Source organism: Eptatretus burgeri, chromosome 8, assembly GCF_056783735.1.
Source record: "Eptatretus burgeri isolate ZD-2024b chromosome 8, Ebu_testis_v1, whole genome shotgun sequence".
Classification (NCBI taxonomy): Eukaryota; Metazoa; Chordata; class Myxini; order Myxiniformes; family Myxinidae; genus Eptatretus; species Eptatretus burgeri.
In genome coordinates this window covers 22,545,308-22,573,292 of record NC_140968.1, presented here as the reverse complement: position 1 = coordinate 22,573,292, position 27,985 = coordinate 22,545,308, and the positions used below count along the sequence as shown (strand labels likewise).

Here is a 27,985-nt window from a genome sequence, read left to right as displayed (position 1 = left end):
CGACCTTGAAAAATATGCGGTTTTTGTCATAACGCGGTCAAGTCTTGTCCGCTTTACATGAACCCAGCACCAAAATGTTCAGAATTTAATGCCCAATCTTGTGACACAATGACGTCAGAACACATGTCACCGGTTGGGGTAAAATGTCGGGGGGCGGGGGGGGGTCGTGCCCTTGAAAAATATGCGGTTTTCGGCATAACTCAATCAATTCTTATTCGATTTGCATGAAACCAGCATCAAACGAGATTACCTTCTCTTGTTGAAACGTTGTATTCACCGAGCTTGCGAGTGAAGACTCGCCAAAACGACGTGAGTTGATTGTTGTTTAGTCCGTAGCCCCCGAAAGTCGGGGGGGGGGGGTCATGACATTATAGATATGTGGTTTGTGTCATAAGACCATTCATATGAAACCAGTTCCCCACACTCATACCAAGAACAATAAAAAGTAGTGGCGGCGAAGGTATGTGCTCTATGAGTGCCCGTTCCAGTTGGTTTCTGTGAACGACCCGTTTTCCAAGGGGACATCTGGCCGTGCTGGACGTGTTTTCGTCCGATAACAAGTTTCCATTGAAGATTTCTCTGTGGATTTTATTTTTATCTTCACAAGATGCGGCTGTTTGGAAAGAAAACCCAACGAAGGTTCCTCACTCGGGTTTAAACAACATGGAGTGTAATTTTATCTCTTCACGTCGAGTGGAGCCCGAATAAGATCTGTTACTCTTCTTCCTCTGTTCGTGTTTTTCCTTCTTGTGTCGAACGAGTCGTGAATGACAAACGTGGAGCGGTGTGAATCCTTCCTGAAGGAAGTGTGAGTTGTTGATTTATGAGGAATGTTCTTTTTCAGGGAACGAAACATGAATGAGATTCCTGGTGTGGAAGATTTCCTTGTGATCGAGTCTCCCCAAGTGGACCAATCACCACAAACGATCATAAAGAATCCTCCATTTTGGAAACGTCTGAGGTAAATAATTATCTTTTCCTTTTCTTCACTTTGTTTAAACTTGTTCTTGGATGTAATTTACCTCAACAAATGTACAACAAACTGATTTTTTAATCTTTTTCAACCAAGGAATAAGTTCGGCAGACGAGGGAAGAGAGGGACTGGTTGTGGTGAAGTTCAACGTGACGTGTAAGTAAGAGAAAACATCCATTGGGAATGTGGTGACATGAAACGGACTAATAATACAAATGGTATTCCTTGTGAAAGGAAATGGAAGATAACCCTGTTGTGTCTCGATCACATTTTGTTCCTCAAATATTTCCTGTATCAGAGGTTATCGGTTTAAGGGCGGGGGGATTGCTCTGAGGTTCTTGTACTGAGTTGTTTAACCTGGGTTGGAATCCTGATCCACATATTAATGGTCATCCTGGTGTTTTACCTGAAGGGCGAGGCACAGGTGTGTGCACCGTTCCACCAAAGGACATGAAGCTACAGGACCATGTACCAGCACTGGGGGTGTTGGTGGACATGAAAGAACCCATCGTGTCTCTTGATAAGAGTTGGCGAGTTATCGCCGGGACCTTGATCAAATTACAAATTCCTTCCAGTCAACTAAAGCATTGGCCAACCAGTTCGTGAAAGACTTAGACCACAACTATTCCCACACCCCAACCTATTAATAGTGTTGTAGATAGTAGAAAAATCGTGCAAATTATGATACAAGCATCAAATTTGGCATTTCTGTTCTGCAGGGCTTTCTGATCAAATCTGCCTGATTGGCCATTTGAAAAATTTGGGGAAAAAAAAAATTCAAAAAAAATTTGAAGTCACAGCTGGCTGAAATTCTTGAAGCGTTAGTGAACATCCCAGACAGAGAATCAAGGGGAGATGCAGTCATCATTGATGGCTCAGCACTTATCAATGTCCTACCTCCACGCACTTCAAAGATATTTGATAACTATGCAAAAGAAGACATCATCCCAAAGGTGGAATCCTCTGGTGCCAGGTACGAGAGGGTGGATGTGGTGTTTGATGTGTACAAGAAGTCAAGTCTGAAGTCTGAGGCAAGGTCGAAAAGGGGGCAAGGAATCAGAAGAAGAGTGACAGGAACCAGTAAGACCCCAAGTAACTGGAGAAGCTTTCTTCGAGATGACAGCAACAAGACTGAGCTGTTTCACTTCCTTGTGGAAAAGATGCGTGAAGCACAGACGACAAGCACAGTCATTGTCACAAAAGGAGAAGATGCCATTAGCAACACAAGGAAGTCACTGGATGTTGTGTCTCCATGTTGTCATGAAGAATCTGACACTCACATATTTATACACGTCAGGGATGCAACGACAGATGGTAGCAAGTACACTATCATTAAGGCTAATGACACGGACGTACTAGTCATAGCAATATCTGTACTACCATCCTTCCAGGAACTAGGTCTTGAAAACATGTGGATTGCCTTTGGCCAAGGAGCCAAGGCACGATGGATTCCAGTCCATGAGGTAGTTTCTGCAAAAGGGCCTGAGAAAGCTGGAGGGATCCGATACTTCCATGCGTTCACTGGATGTGACGTCGTGTCTGCCTTCCACCGTAAAGGGAAGAAAACTGCATGGCAAACTTGGAACGTCTTTGATGATGTTTCTGAAACATTCACCAATCTCAGCCAACATCCAACATTGATTCGTGATATTGACTTTTTTGAAGTTTTTTTTTTTTCTTCAAATTTTTCAAAATTTTGATTTTCCAATGGCCAATCAGGCAGATTTGATTAGAATCCCCTGGAAAACAAATGTACCAAATTTGATGCTTGTACCATCATTTGCACGATTCCTCTCAAAAATTGCTGTGATCTGCCCCACTATAAGGAGGTATAGGTTGTTCAAGTTGTAAAAGAAGAAGAAGATGTTTAAGGTTCTCAGAATGTCGATCGATGAGAAATACATACGGCAAGTGCCAGGAGGTACCTGATGTGACAAGGGAAGCTGTACACGGAGTTCCACTTCAACCAGACATGGATCGAAATGTTACTCATCGTTTGCAAATATTTTATCCACATCAAAGCACAGCAACAACTTCTTTGTACAATATTATCTATACATTAAAACTGAAGGACCAATTTTGTGCTCCTCCTCGCGGTCACACCACGTTTTTCTCGCTACTGTGACCTGGACTGAAAGAAACTTCGTACCTGAAAGAGTGCATCACACATAGTGACAATCGTCAACCTTCAACTCTGAAGCATCTATTTATTAATACTGAAGGACCAATTTTGTGCTCCTCCTTGTGGTCGCCTCACATTTTTCTCGGTACTGTGACCTGAGGAGTTTTGTACACGGTGTACGTCAAAGTAGACAAGTGCACAAATCAGGGGACTTCTTCACAATTAGTGTACACCAAAAATGTCGTGTACATGGACGTTTTGTGGGCCTCATTAGGTAAGGCCATGGAGTACATCGACTGGGATCCTGCTCTTACAAGAGCCGCCACTGGTTGTCACATTGGGCTCATGGAACGGAATCTGTCAGTGACGGGGTTTGGCTCGTATCAGAATAATACACCAACAATGTCAACCGACACAAGGAACCTTGAGGAGGCCATTTATGCCATCATGCCTGCACTTGATGAACACCACATGAATTAAATTAATCCATTTATTATTCCACGAGTGAAGTGCAAAGTAGAGTTAAGCAAGTCGTTCACTCTGTTTACAGAGTCGGTCTCTGGTTGAGGATGTACTTCATTATCCTCACACTTTTGGAAAAAAAAATAACAAAACAAACAACGGGATGTCATGATCAGTCCGTGTGTCTGACCAACACACTATCTCCTCTTAAACAGTTCAGCAGAAATTCACCAAACTTGGTTGTTATGATCATCACATGGCACGAAGGTGCAAGAGCAGTTCCATATTTGGACATGACCCCTGAGGTGGGGGGGGGGGTCAAAAGGTCGAATGCCGAAAAATGCAATTACGGGAACTTTTTATAATGTATCTTTACCTTCGCATTCTGCGAAAGGTTATGTTTTGGTCGGCGTGTATTTATTTATTTATTTATTTATTTATTTATAATCTTGTGATTCGTATAACTCAAAAAATATTAAACCGAATCGCATGAAATTTGATGGGATGATTGGTTATTAGCCAGGAAGCATTCAATTAGATTTTGGGATCGTTCGGGTCAAAGGTCAAGGCCAAGGTCACGAAAAGGTCAAAATCGTCTTCCAATAACACGGTCAATTTTTATTCAATTTGCATGCAACTAACGCCAAAATGTTCAGAATTCAACTCCTCATCTTGTGATATGCAATAAGACACAATGACGCCCATACTCTTGTTACCGGTTAGGGGTCAAAGGTCAGGGGGGTCACAACCTTGAAAAATATGCGTTTTTTGTCATAACGCGGTCAATTCTTGTCCGCTTTACATGAACCCAGCACCAAAATGTTCAGAATTTAATGCCCAATCTTGTGACGCAATGACGTCATAACACATGTCACCGGTTGGGGTAAAATGTCGGGGGGCACGCCCTTGAAAATATGCGGTTTTCGGCATAACTTAGTCAATTCTTATTCGATTTGCATGAAACCAGCATCAAACGAGATTACCTTCTCTTGTTGAAACGTTGTATTCACCGAGCTTGCGAGTGAAGACTCGCCAAAATGACGTGAGTTGATTGTTGTTTAGTCCGTAGCCCCCGAAAGTCGGGGGGGGGGTCATGACATTATAGATATGTGGTTTGTGTCATAAGACCATTCATATGAAACCAGTTCCCCACACTCATACCAAGAATAAAAAAAGTAGTGGCGGCGAAGGTATGTGCTCTATGAGTGCCCGTTCTAGTTTATTTATTTATTTATTTGTAATCTTGTGATTCGTATAACTCAAAAAGTATTAAACCGAATTGCATGAAATTTGGTGCGATGATTGGTTATTAGCCAGGAAGCATTCGATTGGATTTTGGGATCGTTCGGGTCAAAGGTCAAGGTCAAGGTCACGAAAAGGTCAAAATCGTCCTTTTACAATAACACGGTCAATTTTTATTTTTGCATGCAACTAATGCCAAAATGTTCAGAATTCAACGCCTCATCTTGTGATATGCAATATGGCACAATGACGCCCATACTCTTGTTACCGGTTAGGGGTCAAAGGTCAGGGGGGTCACGACCTTGAAAAATAAGCGGTTTTTGTCATAACGCGGTCAATTCTTGTCCCCTTTACATGAACCCAGCACCAAAATCTTCAGAATTTAATGCCCAATCTTGTGACACAATGACGTCATAACACATGTCACGGGTTGGGGTAAAATGTCGGGGGGGGGCACGCCCTTGAAAAATATGCGGTTTTCGGCACAACTCAGTCAATTCTTATTCGATTTGCATGAAACCAGCATCAAACGAGATTACCTTATCTTGTTGAAACGTTGTATTCACCAAGCTTGCGAGTGAAGACTCGCCAAAACGACGTGAGTTGATTGTTGTTTAGTCTGTAGCCCCCGAAAGTCGGGGGGGGGGTCATGACATTATAGATATGTGGTTTGTGTCATAAGACCATTCATATGAAACCAGTTCCCCACACTCATACCAAGAACAAAAAAGGTAGTGGCGGCGAAGGTATGCGCTCTATGAGTGCCTGTTCTAGTTGTGAATGTAATCAACATTGGGGGGACACATGTAATATGTAATCAACATTGGGGGGGGCACATGTAAAATGTAACAAACGTTGGGGGGGGACACATGTAATATGTAATCAACATTGGGGGGGACACATGTAATATGTAATCAAAATTGGGGAGGAACACATGTAATATGTAATCAACATTGGGGGGGACACATGTAATATGTAATCAATATTGTGGGGGGACACTTGTAATATGTAATCAGCATTGGGGGCGAAACATGTAATATGTAATCAACATTGGGGGACACATGTAATTTGTAGTCAACATTGGGGGGACACATGCATTATGTAATCAACATTGGGGGACACATGCAATATGTTATCAAAATTGGGGGGTCACGTGTAATATATAATCAACCAGACCTGTGTCCCCTTTGGCAACATTTAAAATTTGTTTGAGTATTTTTTTTTTGTTTTTTTTTCCCCCTTTTCGAAGCATATTTAGTGTACATATATATTTCATTTTTGTGGTGCAGGTGATAGCAGTCCCAGTTCTGATCCCTGAGGTACTCCCATTACTTGCATCCTTCCAGGCAGACATCCTCCCTTTCACATCCACTCTTGAGATTCTTTCGCTCACCCAATTAGTTGTGAGTTTCAACTTCTGAAAGTGCATATCCACCACATCCACTGCATTCCCCTCATCCACCCAATCTTCACATGGATCACATTACACAGGTAATGTGTAATCAACCTTGGGGGGACACCTGCAATATGTTATCAAAGTTGGGGCGGACACATGTAATATGTAATCAACATTGGGGGACACATGCAATATGTTATCAAATTTGGGGGGGGCACTTGTAATACGAAATCAACATTGGGGGACACATGTAAAATGCAATCAACATTGGGGGACACATGCAATATGTTATCAAAGTTGGGGGAGAAACATGTAATATGTAATCAACATTGGGGGGACACCTGCAATATTTCATCAAAGTTGGGGGGGGAAATATGTAATAAACATTGGGGGGACACATGTAATATGTAATCATTATTGGGGGGACACATGCAATGTGTTATCAAAGTTGGGGGGACACATGCAAAATGTAATCAACATTGGGGGGACACATGTAATATGTAATAAACATTGGGGGGCACATGTAATATGTAATCAACCTTGGGGGGACACCTGCAATATGTTATCAAAGTTGGGGGAGAAACATGTAATATGTACTCAACATTGGGGGACACATGCAATATGTTATCAAAGTTGGGGGGGACACATGTAATATATAATCAACATTGGGGGACACATGCAATATTTCATCAAAGTTGGGGGGGGGGGGAATATGTAATAAACATTGGGGGGACACATGTAATATGTAATCATTATTGGGGGGACACATGTTATATGAAATGATTTGTTTTATTATTTATTTGATTCCTGGTTGAAGCCCCAGGGAGTGGGGATTTGGGATCACATGGAAAAAGTAATTGAGATCAGAATCTCTTTTTCAGGGAAGTAGAGATGAATGATGCTCCTGATCTCGAAGATGTTGTTCTGAACGAGCCTCCCCAAGTGGACCAGTCATCACCACAAACGATGACAAAGAATCCCTCCTTCTGGAAACGTCTGAAGTAAATAATTATCTTTTCCTCTTCTCCACTTTGTTTAAACCTGTTTTTGGATATGTCTACTTCAAGAAATGTACAACATGTTGACTTTTGAATCTTTTTCAAACAAGGAATAAGTGCCGCAGACGAAAGAAGAAAAGGAAGGTTTGTGGCGTGGTTGGACAAAATGTGTAAGTAAGAGAATATATCCCTCAGAATGTTACATGAAACGTATTCATAATACAAATGTTATTCCTATTAGGAAACCGAAGGTAACACAATTGTATCTCTGGTCATTTTCCATCTGCTTGGAAGTCAGCTTACATCACCTTGATCAGCCAACCTTCCTGCTTCTCTACATTGGGAGCAAAAATCACTTCCATGTCGCTGTGTTTGAAGCCTTGGTTTGAACCTGCACTTAAAATGAATGAAATTAAACATTTTGAATGATTCACACTCAGATTTTAACCACACCAATATTGCACATTATAAAGTTTTTTAAATTTTCTTTTGTAAGAAGATTACTTGTCAGACCGGATACCACCGGGTGGTGCGAAACGATGCACAATCACATCGAGAGAATTGGGGTCTTCCCCCCACCCTGAACCCCCTCCCCCAGATATGCCACCCACACACAAACCAGACTTGTGTCCCCTTTGGCAACATTTAAAATTTGTTCGAGTATTTTTTTTGTTTTTTTCCCCTTTTTGAAGCATATTTACAGTGTACATATCTGAACAGATCATTTTCAGATCAGATCATTTTTGTGGTGCAGGTGATAACAGTCCCAGTACTGATCCCTTTTGTACTCACATTACTTGCATCCTTCCAGGCAGACTTCCTCCCATTCACATCCACTCTTGAGATTCTTTCGCTCACCCAGTTAGTTGTTAGTTTAAACTTCTGAAAGTGCATATCCACCACATCCACTGCATTCCCCTCATCCACCCAATCTTCGACTTTCAAAGTCAGCATGCATTAATGTGGAGGATTTTATCAATAACCGGTATGTAACTCTGAGCACGAAACTTGTGTGAAGGAGAGAGTTCTGATTCTGGCGTGAGACCATAATCACTTGGATTCAGCCGAACATCGCGTCAACACTGGCAAGCCTGCACATCTTCTGTTGTGCCAGATTTCTCTGCTTGCTGCCGCTCGTACTCATGAAAGCACTCCCATTTTAACTCGAACAAAAGTTTTCCATAACTTCACAGTTGCCATTGAAGTGTTCAGATCTCGTTTGGGATGCAGTTGCTTTTGACTCATACCATTGATCCTGTCGAGAATCTCATTCCAAAAGACTGAATGTACACACGTTTCCAGCTGACACATGTGTTCATATTCACCATTTGCCTCGCAACGTATTTTGGACATTTCATCCGGGTTATCAGAAATTTTCCCATCACGTTCCTGATTTGAGGATTGCCCTATATGAGTTTTTTTGTGGTGACAGCTCGTTGCAGTGACTCTTTCAGCTACGCAGACATGACTGTCAGCTTATTTGTGCGAATCCATTGGTATTTCATCACGACGTGTGGATGCAGTGAAAAATCTCAATTCTCGAGAAAGTCAAAGAAACCCACAGCAGCTGGACAGCAGTCAGCAGCTTCCTTTCTACCCAGGTTTAGTTAGTGCCACGCACAAGGTATCTCTATCACCAGGTTGTTCTCTGGTGCCACCTTGGCTTGGAGGCCATGTGTACCTTCTGCTCATAACTGAAACATTGTCATGTGACTTGCCACAGCAATTTTTGAATTCGATCTTGTGTGTGCTTCGGAATTCCACGAAGCCATTGAAAATGCCTTTTTCAGACTTCTTTTGCAATCTTCCATTTTTCAGTGCCGTTCCAAAAGATGAGAGAAACCTTGTGCCAATCTGTACCGCTGCTCATACTGTACGCTTCCGCAAGAAAATAGAGAAAAAGTTTCTGAAATATAGGTTACAGAAGTGAGAGTCCTGAAGAGAGGGACAATGCAAGGCATCAGAACTTATTTGAGTAATATCCGCAATCATCGTAGATGCAAGTCGTCAGAACATAATTTAAATTGAGGGTGTGGGGGAGGGGGGGAGCAAATGAGGCGCAGTTTTGTGGAGGACCCTGGGCTACTGCCCATTCTGCGTGGCCGAAATCTGGCCCTGGACAGCAGATAGGATGCCGGTTTCATGTCCATCTGAAGGGAGACACACATTGACGAATTGCTTTTTGTGTAAAACACCAGAATGACAGTTTAGAGATGGGCTGGGATTCAATCCTCGGCTCGGTGGCCTCGAGGTGCAAGTGAGAGCTTGGGACACCAAGCAGAAATAGAAAAGTGTGGTTTAAAAAAATAACTTTTTGATGATCGTCACACCCTCTTCACCACGTGGTGTTTATTGGCTTCATTTTGAACTGTGTTTGAAGATACTTGGTAGTGGAGCAGTCAAGTTGTGTTATTTTCTATCTGAATGTGGCAAACACATAAAGAACCGAGACAGACTGATTCTCACCGACCTGACTGTATTTTTAGTTTGACATTGTTTTATTTGTGACATTGTTTCAGCCACAGCTTCACAAAATGTCTTTTTTTCTGCAGGGAAGTTCAGCATCAAATGTCCAATGCTTTTGAGGAGGAAAATGTTGAGCCTCAAACACCAGAAGGACTGTTTGAGGAGGAAAATGTTGAGCCTCAAGTGATCATTGGATCATTTGAGGAAGAGATCGTGGAACCTAAAAGGACAAAAGGATCCTTCAAGGAAGAGTTGCTTACTGGTGAGTTTTGAGAATTAATCTTTGCACAAGACAAATTATCTTGGTTAGAAGTATTTTGCTCGTCAGGAGAACAACCTGAAAGTGGTGGTGTGATGTTATTTGGGCAGAAATTTTGAAAATGAAAAACTTAAACAGTTTAGGGTGCCACGAATAACCTACCTTCTGTGATTCAAAAGATATCATGGTTCTTTAACGTCCCACCATAATCAATTCTAATCATTCCATCTTGAGCTGTTGCTGCAGATTATGTGAAGCCACCTTTTCTGAACATAATTCCTCTTTGGGTTTTGGTTCATGGGGCAATTTTTTTCTGCAACAATCTGTGGAGAGATCTTCAGAACCCTTTCTGCTTGTAATACAACACAAAACTCACCATCACAAACACTCACACCACACACAAACTAATAAATATATCTTACACACGAACAGAACACGAAACAAGCACGTTTTGCCAGGCTGAATCATTGATTAAAGATCCTCGAGTCATTTGTCATTTCGGATTTTGAACATGTGAACCAACCATGGAAAATAAGCTGAGGCGTTATTTTGGGAGTGGGTCCTTTTTTTTAAGAAGGGCGAATGTCTGATACGCTGCTTCCTCTTGCTTTCCATGGCAGTTAACATACCCCACTTGTACATTGTTTTGAACATTCATCGTCATTATTTTTCCATCGACACAAACCTGTTATTGTCTCTTTCTTAGTCCCCGACCAGTTTCACCGGAGGTGTCTCTACATTTTCCCTTTGTCTGTCCGTCCATATATCCCAGATGTGGTTTTTCAGACTTGTTCCCCCCCCCCCCCCCATACCCTTCAACATGTTCAACTGAAACTTAGTGCATGGCATTCTTCTGATAAGGTACAGAACAAGTTCGAGTTGTTCATGGCGTTTCGTTTTGTTTATTCAACATAAACAGCAATTATATGACCATGACAGCAATTGCTACTTCGACAAAAATATTATATCCCACAGAGATGAAGGGGAGGGAGAGACACCAGCCCCTCTGTACATTGTAGGGGAAAAAACATCTGTCATGAAGATGATTCCTGCAAAAGGGATTACTTCAACGTTTGTGAAGAAAAGAAAGTGAAGCATGATGCAAACAGCAACAAATACCGTGCTTTTTTCAAATTTTCAAACAATCAAAATTGAGCATTGAATTCAGATCATGTATTATTATTAATTTTTTTTGTAAGTGAGGTTCGTGGAAGGGCAAGGTTTAAATGACAGTGGTCGAACAGGGCATCGATTGGGCAAACCATTCAAGGGAATGAATTAAGAGAAAAAGGACAGAGCGGAGCGGAGGAAATGCTGAAACGAACCAAGTAATACGGTTTGGGTTTGGAAGGGCGAATGTGATTAACAAAGATTATGGTCAGGAGGAAGGATGACATGAGATGATGTTTCACGACTTGCTTGAAGCCTCGGTGGGAAGAGTGGGAAAGAACCGCCTCCGGAACGTGATTGCATACACGGGAAAAACAAGGAACAAAAGAGTTAAGGTGAACAATGAAGCTTGATTTTTGGAAGTTTAACCAGGAAACTGGAAAAACGTGTGAATCCTGGAGTTCCTGCGGAGGGTCAGAGGATTGAGCTCGCAGAGGGAGCAATTTTGTGGAAGAGACAAAAAAGAACAGACCACAGACCTGCGTGCGATGTGAAACTAACAAACCCCGTGCTTCGGCCTCATTATAGGAGATACCAATAATTTTGAGCTTTTGAGATTCGACAGAAGCAAAGAGAGACACATGTGATATTGTGGCACCACCTCATAAGGGAGAGAGCAATCTCCATTACGCAATAGACAAAGGCCTTGTAAACTGAGTAGGTCTGAATTTCAAGGAAACACATGGATCGATGGAGGATGCCCAGTCTGCGGTTGGCTTTGGAGGCCAGCTTTGCAACATGGTTGACCCAGGAGAGGTGATGGTTCATCGCGAGGGTTGGATGCTCCCGAGACTGAACCCTTTCCGAATGGATGTAAGTGGGTTAGCTTGATCATTCCGTTGCGACAGTGTGAGACATTTTCCAGAACTGAAGGCAATGTTTAATTTAAAAGACCCTAAAAGACCAGCATCTAATCAATTCCAGGTTGGTTGAGTGGTGTACCTGCACCCTCTTATGATGGTTGGTGTGTCATGGTCCTGCCCTGCACATTTCTCACTTTCTATCACATGAATGTGTATTAATGTTCCCAAATTTCTCGCCTTTGTTCTCTCAGATGCGAAAGTGAAAGCGTTTCTTGACTCTCACAGACATGTGCTGTTTGAGTACTTTCACTGTCATCATAGTATGCTCTGTGGATACGTGCATGAGAAAGTGTCCATTGAGGTATTGAAAAGCTGGCTTGCTGCAAAGAAAGGTGAGTTCCAAAAGCAGACTGTGAAGCTGAGGTCAGGAGGCTTGGGAGAGAGTGCGCAATGATCACGTCTGTCCACCGGACAATCTTTTGTTTTCATGATATTTAATGTTATCTCGAATGTAACAGCTTTTGGTTTTGTTCTGATCTTTCCTCATTATTCAAGCCTGTTCTGGAACCATTTTGATTGTTCATGCTCGCAGTTGCTTTGTCTGGCTGACACGATGGCCTTGAGGTGCACACACTTGCCTCCAAGTTGTCTGGCCTCACTTTGAATCCTGACCCAGCCATAAACTGTCATACCTGTGTTTCATCGGAAGGGTCGTTCACCAATGTGTGTGCCGTCCCTCGGATTTACATTAAACGGGCGTCCTGTCTTCTGGCATGAGTCAGTGGGCGTTAAATATCCCACGCTGTCCTTCACGAAGAGGTCGCCACGTTTCGTGGTGATATTCAGTTCATTGATATTTTTGTGTCACAATATCTGTTTTATGGTGATTTTTGCCTCTTCTTTCCAGGATCTTCTCTCAGTCATGGTGAAGGTGATGAGGATGCTGTTTGCCTCAACTCCACAGAATCTTCTCTCAGTCAGAGTAAAGATGAGAGTGCTGACCATAAGGAGTGTGAGTCGAATGAGGACAAGCCTGTTGTGGTAAGCAAGAAATTGGATTACCTTTATACTGTACAGTAATGACCTGGTTTGCATCGTGGAGGTGTTCCTGAACAATGTGACGATTATTGAAATGACGTAAATCCGAGCAATTTTTCTCATAATGATTAATGGAATAATCGAGGGCTGCGTTCCTCACCTCACTACTTGAAGTATGATATTTCATTTTTTACCGATGATGTTACCATTTTTGATTAATAACAGTTATATTGAAGTTCAGTACAGAACTTGTTTCGGTAATTTTGTGATCTCCCGATTTGGTACTTTCGTGATGTATTCTGACATCTTTATCAGTCTTGTAAGTTCTGAAAACGTTTGAGAATAAAAGCTATGGCTTTTTACAGCAACATAAGTGAGTTGAGGAGACACAAGTTAGATAGTGGTAGGAATGAAGTGACTACGTAAATCGGGGTATTACTTATTTATTTATGATATCAATAATTTCCTCCTTTTTAGTTCCAATGAGATTTATTGGAGTAGTTCATGAGAGATAAACAGGATTGTCTGGAGGTATGCACACTCCTCTCTGAGCTCTCCAGCCGAGGATTGAATCTCCAGCTGTGTTGTCAGCAAAAACTCTCATCCTGGTGTTTGATAGGGAGGGTGAATCATCAATGTGTGTGCCATCCCTCGGATGGACGTTGGACATGGAACCTCATCTGTCTGGATGAGTCGGTGGACGTTAATGATCCCACGGTGTCCTTCGTGAAGAATAGCCGAACTATTGCCGGCACCATGAACAAATTCAAAATTCTTTCCCTGACTTCCTGAGCCCGGAGTGGTGACCTGACCAGAATTGTGGCCTCGTAACTGCTTCAGCAGCACCAACTCTCTGCCTCGAGTATGGTAAGTGAATATGATGATGATTATTGAGTTTATGTGAAATCATCATTGAAACACAACTTCATTATTTCTCTTATTTTCCCAAAGGACTGTTGTCAAGCTGTGTTTGTGCCTGTTTTCAGATCGGGAACTGGGAGATTATCTCCAAAATTGGAGTCATCTACAAAGCAAAGAACATCAACTCTGAAGAAGAGGTACAACATTGTGGTATACTTCCTGTGACTTCCTTTCACCTTCTCGGAGCTGGAACAGCTCATGAGAGATCTAAACAGCACACAGGGGAAAACACAGACAGCAGTTTTGAGGGGTGTGACGGAGGGACACACGGAAGAAGAATGAGAGCAAAGGAATGGGAAGATTCTCCTCAATCTGAATTTGTCTCCCTCATTTCTGTTTCAATGAAAGTTTCTTTTTCTTGAGACTCGTAGGTCCCACATCATTCCTTGAGAAGATTACATCATAGATGTGATTACAATGGACACGTAACATGTAATTTGTGACAGATGATGGCTGTCTATCAGAAATCTCAGTAAAATTAATGGGGATAACCCATTGAAGCAGCTCCTTCCTTCCTATCATTGTTTTGCCTCAACTGATGAAGTATCCACATGTATTGTTTTTGGGTTGTCCGTCCGTCTGTGCTTGTTTTCTCTCCAATTGCTTATCTGATCGACACATAATTTTCACCACAGGTGCGACTCATCACCCAGAATGTTTTAATGACAATTATGATGTCATAGGTCATGTGTTGTGGCAGCCATGTTTCGAAAAAGGAAAAAATTGGGACCTCTGTTTCTCCGAAACTGCTCCATGGACAAAAAGTGGAATGTATCCCATGTCAAGTACTCCACATGGGAAATATGTATGATATTTTGATAATGTCATTGGTGGCGTTGTTAGGACATCATAATTGCATGCGTCGAAGGCTTTATCCGATCAGTCTGAAAATCTTCTTCTCTGAAATGGCTGAACAGATCGAGGCAAAACTTTACAGGTGTTTTCACCTATCCATGAAGAACAAAAAGTTCTCCACCTATGATGTCATTGGTCACATAGTTTGGCAGCTAATACTTTTTTTTGAAGAATAAACCTTTAAAAATCATCTCCAGACAGCTTGGCAGATCAATGTGAAACTTCACTCACATGCATCCCAAGCCGTGGAGACACCTGGCTGTTCACCAATAATTAATCGGTCACATGTTCTGCCAGCCATGTTGGATTGAACGTAAATGTTAAAAAATATATTTCTCTTGAACCACTTCATTAATCGACGTGAAACTTCACAATTATGATCTCATAGTCATGGGGAATATATGTTTTCAGTTTCAACCTGATTGGATGCATGGTCTGGCAGCAAGACTTATTTAATATTTTGAATTTGGGTTCAGGGATTTAAATCAAACTTGGACTTGGAATGTATCATGATTTCATGATGTGGGTGGAGGTATATCTGGCGACTTCAAAGAGTGCCGTTCTAGTTTTTTCTTATTCTTCCAATTCCTGACACTCAACCAGATTCACCTGTGGTCTGTCCATTCAATAGTCTTCCTCTTCTCCTTTTGATCGTCCATCGATGTAAAGTTCCTTTCTGTCATTTTGCTCCTCTTTAGACTTCTGTATAAATTGATACAATCGTTGTTTATCACGATACAGCGATTTCATATATTTTACTCGCTTTCCCACATTGTTACCAAGATCTTCTCATGTGAACTCTTGTCATCTCTTTCAGGTGATTGTGAAGGAAGCAATTTATGTGAAAGGTGTCAAAGAAGTAAGTTTCTGTGAACATGGAGATAATGGTGTTTTAACTGCTGAAGCAATACAGTTTAATTTACATCTGAACTTTCCAGGTAGATCTTTTATCTGTGATGGATATTTTATGCTTATTGGCCCTTGAGGCTGAGTCTCTCTGTGTGAGTAACAATGTTGTGGTGAGAGCAATGAGGGGTAAGTTAACCTTCATACATCTTCTTGAATGAATTTGTTCAATTTTCTTTTTCTCTTTCTTTTTAAAATATTTTTAAAATATTCTTTTCCTTTGTAGCTCCGGAAAGAAGCTGAGATGATGAAGTCACTAAATCATAAAAACATTCGTAAGTACAGATTTCACTCAAATTTATCGCAGTCGGAACAAAACAGGTTAAAAATTGCTTCTGTGGCATGAATTTCTCACTTATCAGTCAATAATTTCACTTTTCTTAAACTCAAACAAAACCAAAGTTCAAGTTTGCAAAAACATCCTTTTTGATCCATCTCTTCATACTTTGTCACAAAATGCTGGTGCTGCTTCAGCACCTTCCTGAGCAAAGGTTATACTTGGATGGTTTACCATTGCCTTCCCAGCAGTAGTTGGAGCAGGAATCTGTAATTTGGCCAGGGTGCTGGCGATAGCTCGGAAAATGTAAGGTCTTTTAACATCCACCAACTAATTCTGGCAGATGGAATTCCAGTTTAACATCCATCCAAGGTGCAGCACACACATTGAATCACCCTGCCTGGGAAACACCAGGATGACAGTTTAAAGCTGGGCCGAGTTTCCAACCCAGGTGAGACAGCTTTAAGGCGAGTCTGCGTACATCTGAGGCTCCAGGCCATCCTGTCAGCTCCCTTTTGGATTGCATAGTCTTCAATATAAATGTCGCTTACACTCAAAATCATATCATGCATCGGAGTGGCGACCTGGAGTCGTCTTATCACAATAATTCTCATCAGTTTGCTTCAACCTTCGTCCACTCTCCACTAATTGGGATTCATACATTCACTGCCCATGTAATGAACACCCATACTTATTTTATCGATTTCCTGATGAGTGGTGGGAGCTGCCCAAATATTTGCAGACATGATCATGAATGGTGAAAGGACCACATTGATCCTCACCTGTTGATAACTTCTCATTTGCAGGGTCACACTAAATTTGCATGTTCATGTTGTTTGAAGATGCTTTAACTTTGGTGAGTTTCTTACATCATCTTAACTTGTGCTCCACTGTCTTGTTTCCACACAGCGAAGTTGATTGACGTCCATGAAAGTCCGGCGTTAAACAGAGTGCTCCTCATTCTGGAGTATGTGAATGGAGGTGAGCTTTCTGACTCATTTTGCTGAAAATCCAGTTTTTGTCCATCAAGTCCATTTTTACTTGAGCAGATTAATAATTTAGTCAGACACGAGAAGTGGTTCAGAGTGTTGATTTTTTTTAGTCCTCAACATCAGCCATGATGTGGATCATAAATAAAAGCTGTTTCCAAACTGAGCTGCAGACTCCATCATTCCAAATAATTCCTTAACCTCGTCATCTATAAAGTGTTTCTGCATCGTGCAATGGAGATGTATTGGGAGGTTTATATTCCACAGAATCCAGGAGATCCGTTTTTGTTTCTGCAACCTCTCACGCCGGTGATGAGATGGCAGCACCACAAACTGATCTAGATTCTGTGGAATATATTGCTCAACATTATCATCATATCACATGATAAGGCTGAAACAAATGGTCAGTTCCTCTCACATGGTGGATGGGTTGACTCCTTTCATTTATGTGGCCTATCAAAGGAACACAGGGTCTTGGAAGAGTGAGGGTAACACCGTATTCACAGTGGGACCATAGTTGGACACAAACAAGGGAACGACTGAACTGGAAGAGAAAAAAACCAGAGGACGGGATGTTGTTCTGCACATATGGAGCAACATGTCTCACGCTCAATATTTGAGGCTTTGCAGTCGAGCTCCGCCTGCCTCCTCACCCCTCTGACCATCTCCCGTTCCTCCAGTACAGACAAGTTCTTCCAGTAGCCCTTCCTTGTTCAAGTAAAAGTATTCACTTTCCACACACTTCCACTCTTTTGTTCCTCTTTCATTACATTTGTGCAACTGCCCTCTGGAAACTATTCCATCACATTCTCCCCTTCAAGACTTCAAGTATGCAGTGCACCACCATCTCATGTCATCCACGATAACTTTCCTCAATAATTTTTCTGCCCCCTTGCTCTTCCAGGACCTTCGATTTTGCAAACAGTTTTTATCTTTATCGTTTTGTGTTTTACAATAAAACATTCAAATCTTCAAAAACAAAACAACTTTTCCTCGACTTGTGTTTTCTGAGAAATGAAAAATCTCATCGTCTTGCCCTTATATGTTTCTGTTTGATGTGTGCAGCTTCACTCTCTCGCCAACTTGCTGTGTGGGGAAAACTTGAAGAAAGCCAGGCGTGGCATATCATGGAGCAGGTGAGCTGAAAGTGCTTTTCGCATCAGTATGATCTTGATGACATGTTTTGAAATATGACCACCAAATATAATTGAACTCAAAATTATAAAATCTCAACAATAACAATCTGCTTCATGTTTTAATATGTTTTCTCCTCCTTCCAGCTGGCTTCTGCTTTTGCATATCTGCACAGTGTGAACATCGTGCATCGGGATATAAAGGTAACCAGCTACACCAGTGTCGTCTGTGATACTTTATGTGTAACTCTGCAACGAAAACCATTTTTTTATGCAGCACAGCAAGGAAGGAATGGGGGGGTGAGGGAAGGGGATTAGTAGAGGGAGCAGGAAAGAACAGAATTCATATTGTTGGGGATTCATTGGAACAGTATTCATAATGATCAACAAAGGTGGCAGTGGATATGGGTTGGGAGGTGCCTGTTTCACACACTAATCTTTTTGTGCTCGTTCCACAATTAATGAAACCTTCAACATAACTCGAAAGGAAGATCACAAAATTAAACATCCATTCCAGTTCAGTTGCAGTCTGTGAAAAGCAGAACCACCCATTGGTGGAATGTGTTCAATTTTGATATCTATATTCACGTCGACATTGTGAAGATGTCGTTGTGCATTTTATCCTTGAAGGCTGCCCGTTTCTCTGATACTAAACGCGCTTTTACTTTATCCCAATCTATGGCACTTCTCTCCTCGTGCACTCAAAATTTTCCTCCTGACGTCTAATAACCTCGTTCTACAATCTCAGAATCATCTCACAGAATACACCTGCACACCCCCTGTTATGGTCACCTGTCCATAAATGCTGTTCTTCCTCAACCTTCTCATGAGGGATATTACCTCATGAGAGGTCCAGCACTCCACTCCTACTAATGGGATTTTCGACAAACCGGATTAAAAAGCAATCCTGGACGAGATCAAGAAATTCCTCTCTGTTCTGCTCTTTCCCTGTTCTTGGACCCAATCTCTCCCTGGCAAATTAATATTGTTGTGGGCCGGGGGTCGGGTGAGAAGACCACGAGGGGGAAAAGCTATCTCGGCTCCCACCAGACTCCACGGAATTGTCGGCCGTCACACATGGACAATTCTGTGACGCGGCGGGCCACTTAACTGCCCATCGACGCCAATAACTCAACCGCGTGACCTAGCGTCCTCCCGTCTTTGGGTTTACTGGGTTACCAAATTAATCACGTGATTTAATTACCGGGCAACACGCCCTCGGTATGCCTTGTCCGAACCAGATCACTTCACCAGATCGAATGCAGCCGAGCGACACTGCCAAGTACGAGCGACACTGTTGGGAATAAAGTCCCGGCTCAGCTCGTACTCGGACCATGCTGGATCAATGAAAGAAAAGACAAAAACGAGCTGGGAAAATTTCTTTTCATCACTTATTTACAATGGGGTGAGGAAAGGTATGTGGTACATTCAATAGATTTATTGGGGTGTGCAAGCAGAGATTGGAAAGAAAGGTGTGGTGCGGCAATGAACAAGCAACTTATGAAAGCGGACGCAGAGCAGACCGAACACGAAAATAATAATAACAAAAATAATGAAAATAATAATAATCTTCTGCAGGCTAACTTAAATAGACAGGCACCATGACACACAGACACCCACGCACACACACAGACACAGAAAACCCGATGAATTGAAGCAAGACAGGAGAGGAGTTGAGGCTAATGTCTCTCGGTACCTTTGTATAATTGATTGCCCGAACGCACCACCAATATGTTCCTGGGGAATGCTCCGTGGTGTGGTATGCCCCTGACAGCTGGCGCGCTGGCTCTTGCTTCAGGCTACTCGCATCGAGACCGTGGGCGTGAAAGAAGGGCTTAAGTTGGGAGGATGGATTCAGACCGAGTGGACGGAGTGGTCGGCGGGACCAGGTGGGTGGGTGGAGTCAGCGTCGTGTGGGTGGGGAAGAGGAGTCTGAGTCAAAGTGATGACGACAGCAGGCGGAGTCGAAGTGCAGCTTAAGCGGGAGGCGAGGCAAGGCAGAGAGCGATCGAAGGCTCTGCTTAGACCTGTTGTAGGCCCCGCGGCGGTGCCCCCCCCCGAAGCATTGTGTTAGGGTGGCCTCTGAGTGGCCCCGACCCCCTGCACGGCCCGGTCGTGGAACTGGAACGGTCGTGGAATGGAACTGCAACATTCCATTTCCGGCAAGATGACCCCACGCCGCAAAAATATCCTGCTCCGACCTCACGACATGACACGAATCACCCACACCGAATTCCGCCCCATGAATTGCCTTGCACGAACCCCCGGGCCATGCCCTTACGACCGGCCGAGGGTCCCTCATGCCTGCTCGGGCGCCCCGACCAGCGCGGGTCAACGCGCCTGCTCCGTGTGTGCCACGCGGCCCGAGCTGCACAACATGCCTCCGCCCGATCTCAGCCTCGCTGGCCGTAGAGGCAAGAAGACGTTCGCCGTCTGTGGGAAACATCCGCGGCCGCCAGAGAGGACCGAAGGTATGATGTTATGCCGAACCCATGCACAGACAGTAAGATGTGTACATTCGTCCGCCTTCAAGCACATTCCGTTCAGTGTGCGTAGATCCGCCATTACGCACGTGGCCAGTGCTCGTGTTCGCCCGATTCTGCTGTCGTGTGCGTGGGATGAAACCTGATCAATATAATTAGTCCAGAAATGGGTTGAAGAGTATGTGCCGCCCGTATCATGCAAAGGTGGCGTGGTGTTGTCTTTCTGTTATCGGCCTCGATTGAGGGATCGCTTGAGGACGGGCGATCTGTGCCCTTGATGCTCATGTGGTGTTTGAGCGCACTTTCCAAGGTGCTGTTTCTTCCGTCTCCTCCGTATGTGTTCCGTGCAGCGTGGGCATCGTGTTGAGTGTGCTTTCTACTGAGGGGTGTCCAGCGTAATGCCTGCTTTGCCTTTGCTGAGGACGCATCTCACAGTGAAGGGTGCACTTGGCTCAGATTTACCTCAGGAATAATCAGAAAAGAAGAGTAGTAATGAAATTAGAAATGAAATGAAGAAGAAATGATGTAAGTAAACCTCGCTATGATATCCTCACAACGCACGCACACTCCTATTGTCCTGCGAGACAAAAGGGAAGGGACTATCTACACGTATATTCATGGAATAACTGTCTTGAGACCACTTTATGTTGGATGCACGTGGTTCCGAGAACCGCAACACTATCATCCACAATTAGTACTCCTCCCTTATCACAAGCCTTTCTATATTACTCTTCCCTCACACCATTAGCCTGATATACATTCTTATCTGGACAGTTCAAGGAACACGATACCATGCACAGTGTTCAACTTCGAGTTTTTTTTTCAATTTTGTGTTTTACCACCATTTTCTCCAGCAGCTATTACATCACCCAATCTAACACGTTACTTTATTTCTTCGTGCGTGTTGTGTGCGTCCATTATGACGTCCTTAAAAACAGTAAGTTTCCTGCTCAGAATGATTTCCAATTTTGTTTGATTGCCAGGCAGGCAGACAGAGTGAAAATATTGTCTCACTCCTCTCTGTGTACGTGTGACTTCGGATAAATTGAGAACCAAAATACGGCAAAACGGCATACTTGTCTTTATATTCATTCGCAGATAGCCGTCTTCGATGGGTATGTGGGACAGGACGGTTCACATTACTCGGTTACGGTAGTTTCTTTGGATGTTTTGCGCCGCATTCAACATCTCAGTTCATATTGGTGGCATGTCTGGGTGCCCGTGGTAGCATGTGAGACCGGTCGCTTTAGATTGTTGGCCTTAACACATCGTGCTGGATGAGTAACACGAACGATTTGACATTTTCATCGTTTCTGTATTTCCTCCATCAACACATCAGTTCATATTGGTAGCGTGTCTGGGTGCCCATGGTAGCATGTGAGACCGGTCCCTTCAGATTGTTGGCCTTGACAGATCGTGCCGGATGAGTAACATGAACGATTTGACATATTCATCATTTCTGTATTACCTCCATCAACAGATTAACAACATGGCAGGATAAAAATCGTAAATGCTGAGTTGAACAAACGTCCTGAACTCATGGACTTATTTAAGTAAAACATGTCATCTGGGACCCCTTGCCGTCGGTTTGCCGCCGAACGCTGCTGATGGTGACGTCATCGATTCCCTCTGAAAATTCTATCGATATTCGATTTTTTTTGAATCCGCTATCACCTGCATAAATACATGGAACACATAATGTGAAGATTTCGGAAGTATGAACAGAATATGTTCAGAGAAAAGTGTGTTATAAGTTCCAGGCTTTCGCCCATTATATTATGATGTACCGATTCATGTTCAAAATGTAACACTTGATTTACATCGGCTGTTCCTCGATCATAAACTAACGATGATAAAGGAATAAGATGGACGGACGGACAGACAGACATGAGGCAATTGCTTAACCCCGCTTTTCACTTCGTGTGCTTGGGGTAACGACTCTTCCATCCCTTGTCTCAATCCACACAGAACCCTCAAATTTGGATCTTTCTTTTCACACATTTTAATTTTGTATGAAATCAGACAAATTTAGATCTTTATCATGAACGGTTTGATGTGTTAACATTTTGATTTCTGTTTCTTCTCCAGATTCTAAACGTGCTTTATAGCAGGGGGGTTGTGAAGGTCATCGACTTTGGCTCTTCTCAATCTTTCATTCACGGTGAAAAGGTTCGTGGCTACTTTGGCACACCTGGCTTTATGGCGCCAGAAATCTCAAAGAATGGCTGCGAAGGTCCCCCAATCGACGTGTGGGCACTTGGTATCCTGTACATGACATTATTCGTTGGACTTCATTTTGATGGACGTAATATCGTTGAAGTGAGTATTCTTTATGAGGTTGTGTTGAGTGTTGAATTAAGGGAGTGTTGAGTGTTTGGTTCGGGATTGTTGTGTTGAGGGTGTATTGTGTTGAAGGATATGTTTTGTTGTGATATATCTGATGGTTTGATGCTGGGATGTTGTTGATTGGCTTGTTCAGCACACGCCATGATGGAAGCACAGGTCATGGCGATGCTTTTGATGTTAAGATCTGTTAATTTGACGAGTGGACATTCCACTGGATATTCCTGTTTGGAGGCATGATCTATTTTCTTCCACACTGTGGAATGAAACAAATGATTGGCTGATCCTTCTCTTCTGTTCTCTTTTATAACTATTGTTTGTTGTTGATTTTCTTTTCTTTTTACAGCGCGGCGACATCGCGCTGTGATATAATTGGCTATTCTGTCCTGTGTCTTCTGTCGCGTCTTCTGTCACACTTCTGGCCGTGTGCGTCCCTTTAATCTGAGGGCTCTCAATAGAAATTTGTCCAACGTCACAACTCTTCCCATCATGCATGCTAAATCACCGTGTCTACTTTTATATTTTATAACTGCAAAATTGTTTCATCATCCTTAACCTTTTACTTCCTCCAGCCACGCAATATCGAAGTATTCGCTTCTTGTTATATTTAATTTCAACACAATGCACTGAAAATTTGGATCATATTGTGGTGACGTTTCATTTTGTTTGCCAAAGATTTGAGCTTTCAAAAATCTATTTAACTAGTTGTCGGCGTCCACCACTAACTACCCTTCACTTGCTGTGGAACGTCAGCGTTGTGTGAATGTTGTGTGAATGCGATGAAAACAGCATTTACTGTAAGTTTGAGTCAATACAAAGTTCAGGACAATATTTTCATTCTCATTATCTCTAATTTCATTCATTGTTGATACGCCGCATGTGATGAGATTAGAGATTGTGTAAGCCTCTTTTTCTCAAGCTTGAGCTGAGAAAAGCTTTCAAACAAATACAGCCCAAGCTCGTGGTTTTTTCCTAGAAAATCGTTTCCCAGGGATTATTGGAAAATTGAGCGAAATTAATTTGGGATTCTGGCCTTTCCTGGTTTTCTTTGGTCTGGGCTCAAACTTTGGCTTCAAACCATCTGGAGGTGGCAAGTGTATTGTGCTCACGCCTGTGCAGCGTGCTCTGTTCACCTCCTTTCCCAACACGAAGATAAGACTCATCAACTTGTATTGGCCTTCAAAGCTATCCCACAACCAAGTTGACTAAATAGGATATTGTGTGTGCAATGGTCAAAGCTAAAGGGGCTGTCACACCTTGACGATTTAGCCAGCAAATGCCGATTTATGAAAATTTTTTCTAAAACGCTGGCACACGTTGAATACGTTATGGGTAAGTTGTGTATACGTTAAGAGCACGCTGAAAAACACTGCCATACGTCGTAGTACGCTGGCTTTAATCGTCCTACTTTGCGGTTGTCCGCAAATTTTAGCATGCTTGAAATTTTACAACGTATGCCGGCGTATGACTCGCACGTTCTGCATACGCTGGGAATAAGTTGTAGGCACGTTATGCGATCGTTAACACACGTTACTTGTAAGTTACTCATAAGTCGAAACACGTCGAGGTAATGATTAGCGTACCCGAAACTTATTTATAACCGATGAGTAACGTGTTCTAGGCACGTTACACGATCGTTGACACACGTCGAGGCACGTTATGCGATCGTTGACACATGTCGACACACGTTACTTATAAGTTACTTATAAGTCGAAACACGTCGAGGTAATGCTTAGCGTACCCAAAACATTTCTAACCTGAGTAACTTGCTTTGAATCTATGAGTAACGTACCTCCAACGCATATTGACGTATGTAGACGTATTTGATTGACGTCTTCCAGACGACCACATAACTTACTGAACGTGTTTCAAATTTATAGCTACCGTATAATGGCGTATTGGCAGCGTTTAAAAAAAACCAAAAAACAACACCAACTTCCGATATTTCGTCACGTGCTGTTACGTCACATCCGATTGCCTCTTCAGTTGGCTCGTCTTATTCTTAGTTCCTCCTCTGTGAATATTTTCTGTTTGAGGATATTGTAACGTCGACGTCGAAACTTAAAAGCAAATGTCCGAATATATTTTAAAATTCGTCATGGACTTAAATAAAACAAAAAAACAACAACACCAACTTCCGATATTTCGTCACGTGCTGTTACGTCACGTCCGATTGCCTCTTCAGTTTGCTCGTCTTATTCTTAGTTCCTCCTCTGTGAATATTTTCTGTTTGAGGATATTGTAACGTCGACGTCGAAACTTAAAAGCAAATGTCCGAATGTATTTTAAAATTTGTGATAGACTTAAAAAACAAAAAAAACAACAAAAAAAAAACAACAACTTCAGATATTTCGTCACGTGCCTTCACGGAGCCAAGGAGAAAAAAAGAAAATGTGCCTTGACGGAGAAAATAAGTTCCGCGTATGCTAAACATTACCTCAACGTGTTTCGACTTATGAGTAACTTCCAAGGAACTTGTGTCGACGTGTGTCAACGATCGCATATCGTGCCTACAAGTTATTCCCAGTGTAGCGGAACGTGTGAGCCATACGGCGAGTACGTCATAAAATTTTCAGCATGCTTGAAATTTCACGACGTACAAGGCGTATTACGACGAATGGCAGTGTTTTTCATCGTGCTCTTAACGTATACACAACTTACCCATAACGTATTCGACGTGTGCCAGCGTTTTAGACAAATTTTTCAGAGGTCGGCATACGCTGGCTAAATCGTCAAGGTGTGACTACGATGTTGACACTTCCAATTCTCAGGCGGTTATTATTTAAATCGGTGTGCGGCAGCTTTTTAATAGACTACGCCACGTGATTGTCGGCGATACGTGCAGCGCGCTATGCATATGTTAGACTATCGTTGGGCATAGGTTGTGAACGCCGACAACACGCTAATCATTCGTTGGTCTAAGTTATCTATATGTGATTAAAACGTTCTGTGTACGTTACTAATACGTTATGCATAAGTCCAACTCGTTATGAATACGTCCGAAACTTAAAAAAAAAATCTAAATTTCAGCGTATGCCAACGTTTTGCATACATTTTTATACGATGCCATTGCTGGCTAAAACGTCAAGGTGTGACAGGGCCCTAAGTTCATGCAAAGTGACATTATAATTGAATGGAAAATGCTGGCATTCCAAAGAGTCTGTTTTTGAAGACATGGGCTGCACGTTGTTTCACGTCTCAGGAATAAATGGCCTCGACCTCTCTTCTCTCGCCCTCGGCTCAATAACCCCACAGAGACTTCAAATACAGTTATTGAGTTGAGAGCGTTTGTATTTCAGCTTTGAATTTTTTTTTTGTGTTTTACAGCATAACTTATTTGATGAATCACATGTATGTTATTGGTTTACAGTCAAGTCATGGTTATTGCATCAGTGAGTTCTTGTTTGGAATGTGTTTATGACCTTCCCCACCAAAGGTGGGAGTAGGTTATGTTTTCACCCCATGTATATCTGTTTGTTTGTGTGCACGTTATCTCAAAAACTTGTGGACACATTCAGATTAAATTTGTTGGACAGGTGAGTTGTGTGACTTGGACGAATTGATTAGATTTTGGTGAAGATCTGGACATGACCACTGCAAATTTAAAAGTGATTCTTCACCAATGAGAAATGGGACAAAAACTGATATGTTGCATGACATCTCAAAAAGTTAGATTCGTATTCAGACGAAACTTGGTGGACAGGTTGGGTGTGTGACAAGGACGAAGATTTGATTTTGGTAAAGCCACTACTGATCCGGATACGAGAATTTTTTTTCATTTTTTAAGTGATTCTTCATTCTTGAGAGATGGGGATAAAAATGATATATAGCATGATATTTCAAAAAATTATTGGGCGTGAAATGTTCCACATTTCCACTGGATCAGGCATAGTGTGGCGGAGGTATATGCTCTACCGACTACCCTTGTAGTCATATAAATGTAAGTGTTCCATTGTGAAGATGGTTGAGGATTCTGTCTAAATACATTTGTTTTGCTTTTGTGCAGATGTCACCTGACAAGAGTGACTACAATGTGGTGTACAGCCCACCACCCTTTGCGAGTGAGGCATTGGTTTCCCTTCTGACTGGGATGCTTCGGAAGGATCCTCTGGAACGACCACTATGCAGGTAAGGGTTTGATTATGTTTGCAACTATTTTATTTCCATGAACAAAAATTTTCACACATGCTGAGGTTGCTGACCTCCTGCTATTGTGGATGAAAATGCAATTGCTCACAAGTGGAGGTGTTTCCTGATCTTCTTAATATTTGATTCGAACACATCCATTGTTTTGCAGGAGATTGTGAACCACCCGTGGTTCGAAAAAAATCGCCAGATGTTATTTTGAAGGTAAGCAGCCCTCCTTTTGTTGTTATTATTATTATTTTGAAATATCTTCTGTTCTTATATTGTTTCTCTGTAACATGGAGCCTCATGGAAGAGCAAGGTGATGGAGAACATGAACTGATAATTATCAGTCAGCTGGGAAACTATTCGACAAAGTTAAAGCATGAATTTCTGGTCCAGGTCTGAGTGCATTCGACTTGGATCATGGAGTGCCTCTTTCCGGTTTATTAAAACCTTCGAGGTCTAAATTTATCAAAACTTAGACCTCGACGGTTTTCAGACCATATCGATTGGATCTCTCCATTATCTTTTCGTCCCTGTGTTATTTGTGTTTTTGTCCAATTTTTTTGTGGCGATTTAACCTTATCTTCTTTTGGCGATTTATCGAATTTGTGTCCCTGTGAATGCCTGCCCTACTCAACCAGGAAAAGGATGGGGGATGGTCCGAGATGGTGGAGAACAGCAGTCTTGAAGACTTGGAGTGAATCATGAGATTGAGAAAAAAAATGCAGAAGTCAGTTACACAGACTGCAAAAAGAGGAGGAAAAAAAAAAGGTGAGCAGAGATTCTGCATTTTGAGAGTTTGAACAGAAGAGAGTTGTGGTGGACCCCATGCACCCTACAGATACCTGGGGAGGGGGGAGGAGATCAGAAAGGAGGGTGGTAGAGGACAGGTGTTGATTTCCATGGCCCCAAACTGACAGAGTGAGGACAGTATGACTATCGGCATTCCCGATCGTCCAAATGACCATCTCGCTGTGATTCAAACACGAGTTAAAGCTGGGAATGAAACCTTGTAAAT

General features: G+C 42.4%; 2 protein-coding genes across 3 annotated transcripts; both read left to right on the top strand.

The window, feature by feature from the left end:
• The first annotated feature begins 178 nt into the window (after positions 1-178).
• Positions 179-13,681, top strand: LOC147021294 (uncharacterized). 2 transcript variants are annotated; one of them, XM_085891119.1, is made up of 10 exons: positions 179-639; positions 845-961; positions 1,070-1,129; positions 6,089-6,202; positions 7,077-7,196; positions 7,304-7,363; positions 9,746-9,921; positions 12,143-12,283; positions 12,799-12,932; positions 13,549-13,681. In XM_085891119.1, the coding sequence occupies exons 5-10, from the start codon at positions 7,087-7,089 to the stop codon at positions 13,555-13,557; spliced, it is 630 nt and encodes a 209-aa protein (XP_085747245.1). In that variant the 5' UTR covers positions 179-639; positions 845-961; positions 1,070-1,129; positions 6,089-6,202; positions 7,077-7,086; the 3' UTR covers positions 13,558-13,681. The 2 variants fall into 2 exon arrangements, with proteins under 2 accessions (XP_085747245.1, XP_085747244.1); XM_085891118.1 differs by having other exon boundaries at positions 12,799-13,599.
• Positions 13,659-27,668, top strand: LOC147021293 (serine/threonine-protein kinase par-1-like). The gene is made up of 11 exons (XM_085890432.1): positions 13,659-13,796; positions 13,916-13,987; positions 15,523-15,564; positions 15,838-15,886; positions 16,798-16,869; positions 17,943-18,013; positions 18,158-18,214; positions 22,582-22,812; positions 26,843-26,964; positions 27,267-27,363; positions 27,609-27,668. Exons 1-11 carry the CDS (start codon positions 13,794-13,796, stop codon positions 27,666-27,668), a joined length of 876 nt encoding a protein of 291 aa, XP_085746558.1. The 5' UTR covers positions 13,659-13,793.
• The last annotated feature ends 317 nt before the right edge of the window (positions 27,669-27,985 follow it).